The sequence below is a fragment of the Ascaphus truei genome, chromosome 7, assembly GCF_040206685.1.
Source record: "Ascaphus truei isolate aAscTru1 chromosome 7, aAscTru1.hap1, whole genome shotgun sequence".
Taxonomy (NCBI): domain Eukaryota; kingdom Metazoa; phylum Chordata; class Amphibia; order Anura; family Ascaphidae; genus Ascaphus; species Ascaphus truei.
The window spans coordinates 16,682,213-16,694,677 of record NC_134489.1 but is presented as its reverse complement, the minus strand read 5'-3'; the positions used below and the strand labels follow the sequence as shown (position 1 = coordinate 16,694,677).

Here is a 12,465-nt window from a genome sequence, read left to right as displayed (position 1 = left end):
GCTGGCTTCAGTTGCCATGGTGACAGCTCTTGGCGTCACATAGTATTCCGCCCCCCTGTCCTCTCGGTCCCTGCTCCTTGTGTGCTCCCCCGGTCTCTGCTGCGCGCGTGCTTTCCGTTCCGGGGGGAATCTCGGTTCAACCGTCCCGGCGCCATGCGCTCCCTAGCCGGCTTCTTCTTTGTGTTCGCCAGTGCCACCATCTACCTGTACGTGCTGAGCACCAAGCTACGGCCCGGGCTGGGACAGGAGGCCGAGAGGTGGGTGTTGGAGGCTGGGAGAGGAGCCTGGGGAAGTAGGACAGGAGTCTGGTGAGGGGGACTAGCGAACTGGAGCCTTGGGAGGGGGGGACAGGAGCCTAGGGAGGTGGGACAAGAGCCTGTGGAGGGGAGACAGGAGACGAGCATCGGGGACAGCAGCCCGTGGAGAGGGGGACAGGAGCCCGTGGAGAGGGGGACAGGAGCCCGTGGAGAGGGGGACAGGAGCATGGGGAGGGGGACCAGGAGACGAGAATCAGGGGCCAGGAGCCTGAGGAGGGGGGCTAGAGAACAGGAGTCCTGGGGCAGGTGCCTGGGGAGACGGACCAAGGGAGAGGGGCCTGCGGGGGGGGGGGATTAGGGGACAGGAGCCTGGGGAGCGGGACAGGGGGCCTGGGAGAACAGGGTGATATGAAGCTCGGGCTCTGGAGTGATGGGGGAGGAGGAGATGCAACATTGAGTTAGATCTGGGACAAATGTCATGGATTATTGCGGTATAACCAGTTAAGAGTAAGTACTAAAACAAAAAGGAGGATCTAGAAGGATAACTCAAAGTAGAAGTTAGTACCAATAACACTGTAAAATAAATATGGTTGCTGTGTGATAATTACCTCTCACAATCGTCCTTATTAATTATGCTGTGAAGTCGTCATCCCCGTGCTGGAGAAGGTTTGGACAGAGCTGGTATCTTCTCCAGCTGGGGGAAGCAGGTTCAAAGTATGTTACGGAAGGGGCATTTATGTACTAAAGCTCTCGGTGTGAGGGGGGAGGGCTGGGCCAGTGAAAGGACAACAGATGTGTCAAGTCCAAGAGTGAGAGGAGAATTGGGGAGGGGTGCAGGTTACGACCTGACAATATCTCGGTGTATTATATAATTAGGCAATGGTCCTGGGTATTAGATGTAATAATGTGACTCATTAGGAGTCACTGCCATCAGGCCTTAGGGTGAAGTCTGTGCACGAAGCAGATTGCAATGAGGTCTCTCTAACCTCTTTAACGCAGAGTAATAATGTGTTGTTGGCAGTGAAGGGGTTAAAGGGAATAAGTAACAGGAATTACTTCTGCAACAATTACAAAGGAGCAGTGGGCCAAACTGAGTTGTAAAACAATGTTTAAGAAAATACCGTATTCAGACGGGTTGCAGCAAATATTTAGTGGCCTAAATTATCTGTATTATGGCGATTTTATTTAGACAGAAATAGATCAGGATGGTGAGGGAAGTGAAGGCAATTTGTAAACTCAAAACAAGTATCTCGGGCCAAGTGGGACTGCACCTTGACTGTGTCAGCCCTCGGACATTAAGTGTATCGCGTGACGCATTTACCCAAGGTGTGAAAGCCGCAATGATAATATCGAGTCGCATATTCCGTTCTAAGTTTAGCACTGATGATTGTGTGAAATCAGATCGTCCCGAGGAGTGAGCGGCGGATGGACCTGGACATTTTAGGATTGGAAGACCTTGTTTTTCCATGTTATTTAAAGTCATTAGGTCACATTAAGTACGATGCCCAACACCTGCGTGCCTATTGATCTAGTTATTTAATGCACAGTACTATAATGTTTTGGAACTAATGATAGGGATATTTTTCAATAGGTGTTTGATGCCTTTTAAAAACGAAGCAAAATGTGACGACACTATGCTCATTTGCATGCCATTTCCCAGAATCCCTGGCTGCAGTAGAAGCAATGTGTGGTAGGAGATAATGGGGGAAAGCAGGGTTGCAGAACTGTCTGCGACATGTGAATGTGCTCACAAGTGATATGTTCATTTGCCGTATGCAAAAACAAAACAATACTGTAGATTTTTGGACAGACTTACACTTTTGGGTGTCGTCAGTCTCTCTTGGGGGTGCTGATGTAGCCGCAGTGAAGACTCCACACTCAACTCCCACACACAACGCACAGTACAAAAAGATAAACAGCGGATCACACACTCCACAAGAACTTAAGACCAGGTTCACACAAGGGTGCTAACATTTTGCACGCTTTTACTCCCTATCATATGAATGGGAGCTGAGGTGTGCTAAAGCTTAGCACCCTTTTGTGGATCTGGATCTGAGTTGCAATAATCCGTCCGAGATGGATTCAATGTCTTATTATTTTTTTTCCGCTCCATGTGGCACAGAAATGGTGCAAACAGTACAACGTTTCGGGCGCTTACTGCTCCTCTCCTGAGGTAAGATATATTTACTCGCTGTTAATCTTTTTGCACTTGAAAAAATCAACAGAGATGTATAAGTATTTGCCATCTTTTTTTAAAGTTTCTTTTGGAAATGTTTAGGATCATAGTAACCTGAAATGTAAGGTAGAGATCTGGGCAGTAAAATCCACTTTGTCTCTTCCTTATTGTTGTCCATTTCCTAATTGGTGTATGTTTGGGGAGCATAGATGTTGCATGTTGGTTTAGATACACAATCCTGATGGTTACTATTCCTTCCCTTGATCCATGTCTCTGGCATTGCAGCGCTTCATGAAATAAACCAGGATTTGTTATGTACTAAGGCCGAGCTCCTATGCTGTGTTTTGTGTGTTCTTCCCCAGGTCCTTGGTGTTTCCATCAGATCTCGATGAGCTGCGAGAACTGGCTGACTTCCTGCAGCTCTATAAGAGGGAGCACCAGGCGTATGTGATGCTTCTGTTCTGTAGTGCTTACCTGTACAAGCAAAGCTTTGCTATCCCTGGATCCAGCTTCCTGGTAAAGTATGCTATCCTGATATGAAAATAACCACAGCCGTGCTTGGTGTCAGAGAAAAACCTGTGGGTTTTGTAGCTAACAATAGTGGGATATATTCCTCACCCATGAGTGCAGCTCATGACTCGTAGTCCCACTGTCCATCTGTCTGTCTGTCTGCCTTTCCCACTGTCTGTCTGCCTTTCCCACTGTCTGTCTGCCTTTCCGTCTGTCTGTCTGTCTGTCTGTCTTTTCCTCTGTCTGCCTGCCTGTCTTTTCCTCTGTCTGCCTGTCTTTTCCTCTGTGTGTTTAACTGTCTTTTCCTCTATCTGTCGTGCTGTCCCTCTCTCTGTGCCCATCTATCTATGTCTAGGTGTGTGTTTATTTTTATTTTTTTAACAGGCCATTTTTGTGCCATATTCTTACAATCAACAAAAATAAAGTTCACAAACTGCCAGATTGCCTCACCCTACTCACGGTTCAAAGGTTTTATAACAGGAGGCCTTTGAACCATATGTCAACCTGACCCTGCTGAAAACGTGTGCACACACACACACACACACACACACACACACACACACACACAGACACACACACACTGCTTGAGAAACCTTTACAAAAGCTGCTTTAGTGTTACAGTAGCAGAACAAGTCTATTCCATACCCGTGTATGTGCAGTAATGTATAGATAATGTAAGTAACGCCTGCCCTCTGTCCATGCAGAACATGCTGGCTGGAGCTCTGTTTGGCCAGTGGCTGGGCCTGTTTCTCTGCTGCACACTGACCTCCCTGGGTGCTACCTGCTGCTACCTGCTCTCCCACGCCTTCGGGAAACAGATTGTGGTGCAGCACTTCCCTGACAAAGTAGCCATGCTGCAGGCCAAGGTAACAGCGTCCGAGTCGCACGCGAATGGAAGTCATGAACTGCGAGAGCAGAATAATGTGACTTTGTTAAACCAATAACGGAGAAAGAGAGAAAAAGCCCCTACCTGTACCTGTATGCACTGAATACTATTGGGGAAAAGTAATTATGACAGAAATGAAAGCATAACTTTTAATAGACATATTTTAAATATAGGAGTAACGAAACAGAGACTCAATAAAATGGAACAGAGGTCCGCTGCTCAAGGATCGTGGGCTAAATAACAGGGATTATAGATGGCTGCTATAGGGACTGTGTGGAGGTGACAATAACTGAGGAGGGTTAAGCCAGGTACTCCTTATATTGGTCAACGTTGCGAAACGTACATCGGGTCAACTAGTTATGACGTCTGTGGTTGGCAGGACGGCTTTGACGCCCAGACTCCCGGTACTCCGCTGCGCAATATGCTGTGGTCATTCTGAACCGACAGCTCTGGTACTCTGACCCCCTAAACGGCTGCCAACATTCATAGGCACTATAGCTGAGTTCCTGGACCCTTTACGTTGCGCTACCGGTCTGGGCTTAATTATGGGTTAGCAAGCCCCTCTTGGTCACTATACTTGGCAGTTTATGCTCTCATCCAGGAGGTGTCCCACTATTTACGCTGCTAGCGCCTCTGAACATGGGTACCTACCTGGAAGAGAGCATTTACAGGGTTGCTGGCTAGCTATAGACACATTTTAGAGAGTACACACTATTAGTCTGGGATTTACCCGGCACTGCCCTCTCTATTGTGGGCAGGTCCCCTGGTATTTGCACTGCCAACACCTTCGAACGTTGGCTTTTGCTCTGCTCTCCCCTAGCATCCATATAGGTAAGAGCTCCAATAGGGCAGTAGGTTAGACATAGAGTGCACTTGTATGTATGTCTTTATTTATATAGCGCCATTGGTGTACATAGCGCTTCACAGCAGTAATACACGTGACAATCATAAATAACAAAACAAATAACAGATAACGGGATTAAGTGCTTCAGACATAAGATAAACTGTGTACCTTACAGAACCGCCTCAGTTATTGTCACCTCCACACAGTCCCTATAGCAGCCATCTATAATCCCTCTGATCTACGACTGGCTTCAGATTTGCATAGTTATTTAGCCCACGTGTGCGCAACCTGATGGGCGGCGCAAGATTTTTTTGGGGGGGCATGGTAGTTACAGAGGCCCCGCGCTTTTCCCCCAAGGCATTTAAATTAAATTCCGGGGGACCGCGCGAAGCCTCCATAACTCGCCATGCTTCAGGCAACGTGGTGCCAAATGATGCCATGGGTCATGTGACTTGACGGTGCATGATGTCACATGACTCCGCAGTGTAATTTGACGCTGGCACACCGGTAAGGGGGGCGCGAGCACTGGAGCAGAGCAAGCAGGGGGGCGCAGCTCCAGAAGTTTGCGCACCCCTGATTTAGCCCACGTTCTTTGAGCAGCGGACCTCTGTTCTGTTTTATTAATTATTATTTCATATTCCGTAACCAATTAGTTCCAGGTCACTGTGCCAGTCCTGCTTTGGTAGGGGAAGCAGAAGCTCTCTCTTCCGATGCAGCTCAGTGAAAAGCCTGGAGCCGGTGTATGGCGTGTACAACCCTGACCCGTCCCCCCTCCGCCCCCATCTCCCTGCAGGTGGAGGAGAACCGTGGCAGCCTTTTCTTCTTCCTGTTGTCCTTGCGCTTGTTCCCCATGACCCCCAACTGGTTCCTGAACCTCACGTCTCCCATTCTGAACATCCCCCTGGGGCGGTTCTTCTTCTCCGTCCTCCTCGGTAAGCGAGCGCTTTTTATTTTATACTCCCACCCTTTGGTTTCCAAGAGGAACCTCCCACGATATACAGAGCTGTGTAGCTTTATCTACCTGATATTAAATGCCACATGAAAGTTGTCCTTGTTATTTTCTTTCTTTTTTTTGTTTTTTATCTCCCATCTTTGTTGATTTTCCTTAAAAAAAAAACCACTCTACTCTACATAGATGTTTAGCTGCATAAAAACACTTATTATAAAGAAAGGAAACACACTTGTACGTACGGCACTGAAGAAATCTGAGAATTAGCACTTGCTATATAATTTATGATCTATAGACACCGCTATTATTGTGTATTTGTGACGCATGTTGTACTTCTTGTTATAAAAATAAAAAACTGAAAGTTACATAGTAACACAGTAGATTAAGCTGAAAAGAGACCTATATGTCCATTGAGTTAAACCTGTGTTATATTAGAATTGGGGGGGTGTACTTCTGCTATATTGATAGTTATATTAATCCGGAGCGATGGGTCCCAACCTTTTGTTTACTTTGTGCACCTCCTGCTAGAAAATGTTTGTTCTGCGAATCCTTAATGAATAAATCTTATTGCCGACTCGTCAGACTATTGGTAACAAAACAGCGTGACCAATCCCAGGCAGTGCAATGTCCTGAGCTCGTGGGGGACGACCAATAAGGCTCCGAACTGCACCTCAGTGTGTGCAGACAGCATGGGGGCATCGCTGGAACCTGCCGCAGTAACTGACAAAGTGACACCCCACAATGCCTTGCTGCTGTGAATGCAATGCATTGTGGGGAGCGACTTTGGAAGCTCCTGCTGTAATTCACAGCTATACCACCCATGCTAAGGTGCAGTTTGTGGCCTACTAAGTGCGCTGTCCACACACGGGCTCAGGAACCCACTGTATTGCCTGGGATACATATTGTTGGCGACACCTCCTGAACCCCTTGTTCAGAATCACTGACCCGGAGGAAGGCAAATAAAAAAGACTCGGTGAAACATTTGCCAATTATATCTCATAAGGTGGCGGTGGGGAGGAATCTTTCCTGACTCATGTTAAAAAATAAATCATTAGACGCTTTGCAATGTGTTTCTGGCCTCTCCAGCACAGAGGTTGAGCGTGTCTATCTTCCCCGCACACAGGTCTCTTGCCATATAACTTCATCTGCGTGCAGACAGGCTCCATCCTGTCCAAAGTCAAGTCTCTGGATGACATGTTCTCCTGGTGGACGCTGCTCAAGCTTCTGGCAATCGCTCTCGTGGCTCTGATTCCAGGTACCATCGTCAAGAAATTCGGCCACCAGCACCTGGAGGGGAAGGATCAACTGGCGAACGGCAAGAAATCCACGTGAGGTCCTCACACCGGCTGCGGGATCTGCTTTCAACCTACTCTTTGCCAGAAAAACGCTATATGAAATGACAATAATGATACTTAATTAAGTCTGTGGGCGGCTCAAGAAATTACTTCATGTACAAAACTATGATTCGATGTTGATTATGTAACGGTCAGATGCAAAGGGAACGAACCCTCGTCCGAGATGGAACACAGAGCTGTACTGGCGTCTTTTGCACTAAAAGGCTTTCGGCATGAGGAGTCGTGAAATGGGTGTAAGTTGTATAGCTGTGTAACTCAGTCACTTTTGTATCACTCCTTTTATATAGTGTGTGTGTGTACGCGGTAAGAATCTGCAGTAACGGTAGTGAAACCGTTTTTTCTCTCTCTATTTGATTGGATCCGCTGTATTTGGTGGCCTTGTTGGTGGAGGTCGCTGCTGTGCATTGCAAAGCAATTTCTGCTTTGAAGATCCTTCGCTGATCTCACTTTTGCCAAAACGTATTCTAACTGGACTGCTCCCCGAAAAAAGGATCTGCCGCGCGGAATCATGATACACACACAGACGCACAAACATATACATCACCCTGTGTTCTGTTTTGCCTATTTAGTAAAGCTCTCTCTACATGACTACCACCATATAAATAAACGTATTATTATTGATATAATAATATCAATTAGAGCACATTCAACGTGATGGTGGTGGTCAGCAGCTGTAATTAATCGAGGGGCTATTATAGTGAAGATAAGGGTGGCGTCCTACTCCTATACGGCTTTTTAATTTAGCAGGGGCACTTTCAGTACAGGTCCCTGTGGACATTGAATGTTCACCCTAGCTTCCTTTCCCCAGGAAGTATTTTGGGAAACAGGGGGTCCCCGGAGCTGAAATGAATCTAGCTTCCTATTCATGGAAAGGGGGGGGGGGGTGGTGGTAACACAATAGGGGAACTGCTCTCAAATTAATTAAAGCTAAATGGGTTAGTTGATCTATTTTGAATAAGCTGAGCTGTGATAATGTGTTGTAAGTATATGTGGGTTATCTACCTGTGAATGGAGGGGAATTCATTGCAAAACCCTTGAGCAGGGGAGGCTAACGCCAGACCTCAAGGGCCAGCAAGAGGTTAGGTTTTAAGGACATCCCTGCGTCAGTCAATGACTGAGCCATTGATTGAGCCACCTGTGCTGAAGCAGGGATATCCTTGAAACCTGACCTGTTGGTGGCCCTTGAGGACTGGAGTGGGCCTCCTTGTGCAGGAACAGCATTGGTTTAACAATGTGCTGGCTTTTTGTATGATATAGTTGGGAAAATAAAGACATCCAAAGAGCACTGCCAGCGATTTCCCAAGCAGAGGCTGCACCCGGCTAAGCCACCCCTTCTTATCGCACCGCGAGAGGCAAAGTCCGTCCTATGTGGGAACGAGTTGCCATTTTTATATCCTTCGGAAGGATCCTTTTAAAACGTCGTCGTTTTGGTGCCAAATGATTTTTAGTATTAATTGGGGTTTGTTTTTTAAATGAATGCTGCTAATATACGCGCTCTGCGCAGCCACTGCGTACGCACCGCCTGCATTGTCTTGTTACCTGCACAGAGCTGTGTGCACGAGTAGATAGAGTCTTACATGTGCAATGCACAGGGAACACCTACAGGTATCAAACTCTTAGGGGGTTATTCATTAAACTGCGATAGTGCCGATCAGGGCACCATAACACAAACTCCCATTGCAGTTAACACAAGCTACCATGTGATAGTGCCCCGATCGCCATGATCGCAGCAAATAACCGCCTTCATTTAAGCACAAGAGGCGTCTTGCTTCGGTAGAAGTGCAACCCTGTGTCAAGGCATAAAAAGGCACGTTTTGGTGCTAAAAAAAAGGGGGGTAAATGTTGGACGCAGTCTGGTACAGCCCATTAAAATATGGGCATCGCTTCACTCTTCCGACACTGACACTCATCGAATCATAAGAGAGAGGTGATAAGTACATGGACACGAAGGCTGAGATCCACAAAAGGGTTGCTGAGCTTCAGCACTCGTTACCCCCCTGATTGCTGAGCTTCAGCACCCGTTACCCCCCTGATTGCTGAGCTTCAGCACTCGTTACCCCCCTGATTGCTGAGCTTCAGCACTCGTTACCCCCCTGATTGCTGAGCTTCAGCACTCGTTACCCCCCTGATTGCCAGAGCTGATGCAGTTGGCGGTTTGGTAAAATACATTACGGTTGACGAAAGCCTTAAAGTCGGAGGGTGGGGCGGGATGGCTGAAACTGGGGGGTTTTCCTACTTTTCTCAGGGAAGGTCTTTTTTAATATAACAACCTGCATTTCTTTGTATTGTATATGGCAGGGGTCTCAAACTCAGTCCTCGAGGGCCAACAACAGGCCAGTTTTTATGGGTATCCCTGCTTCAGCAGTCTTCAATTGAGCCACCTGTGCTGAAGCAGGGATATCCATAAAAGCTGGCTTGTTGGTGCCCGTGGAGGACTGAGGTTTGAGACCCCTGGTATAAGGAATGTTTTGGTGATGTCTTAATTGCAAGGCGAGCTGCTTCTGATTTTAAAATCCACACTCAACGAGCATCACTTAATAACGCCCATGGAGTCCCCTTGTGTAGCAGTTCCTAGCAGTATTATTGCAACGGACGTTGACCTGATTTTGCGTTACAAGCACCTCTGGGAGCAAAGGGGTTAAATATGCGGCAGATGTGCAAATCTGCACCGTACAGCTTGGGTTGCTTGAGTTTAGCTGGGGCTTACAGCAAATGAAATGACCAAGTGGCCCTTAATATGTGCGCATGCGCGTTATCCGATCCGCTCGGCAGCTTCACGTGCTGTCCCGAAGCCGGAATCTTGGGGCATTTTAACAAACAAACTTCTCAATGACCTGCAAGTGTAATCCAATGACTGTGATTTCGCTTCCGATTTTTAAAGGACCCAAGTGAATTAATGACTGTGAACTGTTTAAGACCGTTAGTCTAGGTCAGTGGTTCTCAACTCCAGGCCTCAAGAACCCCCAACTGGTTCAGTCACAATTAAACAAACCACAATGAGGTCACTCCCACCATGGGGGATTGTGACATGCATTACAGCAGGGGGGGCTCAGCTCCAGTCCTCAAGCTCCACACCCCCCCACAGGTCAGGTTTTCAGGATAGCCCAGCTTCAGCACAGGTGGTTCACTCAGACTGAGCCTCTGATTGAGCCACCAGTGCTGAAGCAGGGACTGATTGAGCCACCTGTGCTGAGGCAGGGATATCCTGAAAACCTGACCTGTTGGGAACCCCTGATCGTTGCCTTTTTGTAAAGTATTTTCAAATAATGTTTGAACGTTTATCCCGTAAATGTTTCTACATCTAATCTGAAAGTTACAGTGTGTTTTACTGTCTTTATCATGGACTTGCTGGCCCCTTCCCTGCTGGGGTCTCTGACTGGGAGAGCCGATCATACGTTTAGCCTATTTAATACATTGGTCCTAAAGGGTTTATTACACAACGTGCCTTATAGAAATTGCCTTTTTTTTATGCCTAAAGCACTGATATTTGTTTGGTTTGTGTGATGTTGTTTCCTCTATGTTCTTTTGCCTAAAGAAAAGATTATCGCGGGGGTCTATTGAAGATTTAGAATACGGATTTCATGTGGGAATAAATCAATATTGTTTTATGAGGGAGTCTCATTTTGTTTCGTGATAATGTAGCACCAAGCTCTGAAAGATGTAATCAAACAGGAAGGCACAACGTTAAGTTGTATAGTGAGAGGTACAGGAAGGCACAGCGTTAAGTTGTATAGTGAGAGGTACAGGAAGGCACAGCGTTAAGTTGTATAGTGAGAGGTACAGGAAGGCACAGCGTTAAGTTGTATAGTGAGAGGTACAGGAAGGCACAACGTTAAGTTGCATAGTGAGAGGTACAGGAAGGCACAGCGTTAAGTTGCATAGTGAGAGGTACAGGAAGGCACAGCGTTAAGTTGCATAGTGAGAGGTACAGGAAGGCACAGCGTTAAGTTGCATAGTGAGAGGTACAGGAAGGCACAGCGTTAAGTTGCATAGTGAGAGGTACAGGAAGGCACAGCGTTAAGTTGCATAGTGAGAGGTACAGGAAGGCACAGCGTTAAGTTGCATAGTGAGAGGTACAGGAAGGCACAGCGTTAAGTTGCATAGTGAGAGGTACAGGAAGGCACAGCGTTAAGTTGCATAGTGAGAGGTACAGGAAGGCACAGCGTTAAGTTGCATAGTGAGAGGTACAGGAAGGCACAGCGTTAAGTTGCATAGTGAGAGGTACAGGAAGGCACAACGTTAAGTTGCATAGTGAGAGGTACAGGAAGGCACAGCGTTAAGTTGCATAGTGAGAGGTACAGGAAGGCACAGCGTTAAGTTGCATAGTGAGAGGTACAGGAAGGCACAGCGTTAAGTTGCATAGTGAGAGGTACAGGAAGGCACAGCGTTAAGTTGCATAGTGAGAGGTACAGGAAGGCACAGCGTTAAGTTGCATAGTGAGAGGTACAGGAAGGCACAGCGTTAAGTTGCATAGTGAGAGGTACAGGAAGGCATAACGTTAAGTTGTATAGTGAGAGGTATTAGCGGAAATAGAAAGGCAGCGACACAACTTTTATAGATCATTGGTAAGACTTCACCTAGAACAGTGGGGCTCAACTCCAGTCCTCAAGCCCCCACCCCCCCAACAGGTCAGGTTTTCAGGATATCCCAGCTTCGGCACAGGAGGTTCAATCAGAGGCTCAGTTGAAGATTGAGCCACCAGTGCTGAAGCTGGGATGTCCTGAAAACCTGACCTGTTTGTGGGGGGGGGGGGAGAGGGCTTGAGGACTGGACTTTAGCACCCCTGACCCAGAGTACGGTGTTCTGTTTTGTAGACTATATTTACTATTAAACACGAAAACTGCACTCCCGTGGACTTATGAAAACAAGTGTTTCTCAAGAAAAAGGTCCACACCTGGGACAGGAACGTTGCTCATCGTAGAATAGACGTGTGTTTGCATAAGTTTATGTGCGTGCTTCATATCTACAAGCTGGAATTGGTTCGGTATCAACAGCACCTGTGGCAGCTTACCTGGTATTGAAGTGTGGGTGCTCCATTTTCAAGGCTACTAAACAGTGCTACGCAATAAGACCCCTTCAAGCGCAGACCATTCAACTGGAAGGTGTCTTGCTGAGTAGCACTGCTGGGTAAATATAGCACTATATCTCGAGAAGGACATCTTAACATTAGGGGCTGTACAAAGAAGAGTTACTAAAATGATGCATTGTCTACATCAGGGGTGCACAAACTGGGGGGCCGCGAGATTTTCCAGGGGGGGCTGGGGTGGTTTCAGAGGTCCCGCGCTCTCCCTCAAGGCATTTAAATTAAATGCCGGAGGACCGCACGAGGCCTCTAACTTCTCCAACCTTGACGCCGGAGCTGCGCAGGGGGAAAACTGCTGCACCCCTGGTCAACATCAGGAAAACCTAAAGGAACTCAACACGTACATCTAGGAGTAGAAGGGGGGGATATGATAGAAACGTTCGAATATATTAAGGGTTTCAGCAC

At 47.1% G+C, this 12,465-nt stretch overlaps 2 protein-coding genes across 2 annotated transcripts in view; one reads left to right on the top strand and one right to left on the bottom strand.

The window, feature by feature from the left end:
* Window positions 1-1,180, bottom strand: part of LOC142498747 (peroxisomal bifunctional enzyme-like) — a 58,323-nt gene extending 57,143 nt beyond the window's left edge. Inside the window, exon 1 of the mRNA XM_075607098.1 lies at window positions 866-1,180. The gene's annotated coding sequence lies outside the window, so the exon portion shown is untranslated. The remainder of the gene's footprint in view (window positions 1-865) is intronic.
* On the top strand, window positions 17-10,588 carry TMEM41A (transmembrane protein 41A). The gene is made up of 5 exons (XM_075607099.1): window positions 17-257; window positions 2,796-2,949; window positions 3,648-3,809; window positions 5,467-5,605; window positions 6,746-10,588. The coding sequence occupies exons 1-5, from the start codon at window positions 154-156 to the stop codon at window positions 6,952-6,954; spliced, it is 768 nt and encodes a 255-aa protein (XP_075463214.1). The 5' UTR covers window positions 17-153; the 3' UTR covers window positions 6,955-10,588.
* Window positions 10,589-12,465: the final 1,877 nt, after the last annotated feature.

Bases quoted from the DNA above. Each gene is read 5' to 3' on its own strand.
- TMEM41A (XM_075607099.1), top strand. From the start codon at position 154: ATGCGCTCCCTAGCCGGCTTCTTCTTTGTGTTCGCCAGTGCCACCATC. The intron at 258-2,795 runs GTGGGTGTTGGA...GTTCTTCCCCAG, and splicing joins CTGGGACAGGAGGCCGAGAG to GTCCTTGGTGTTTCCATCAG. The intron at 2,950-3,647 runs GTAAAGTATGCT...CTGTCCATGCAG, and splicing joins TCCCTGGATCCAGCTTCCTG to AACATGCTGGCTGGAGCTCT.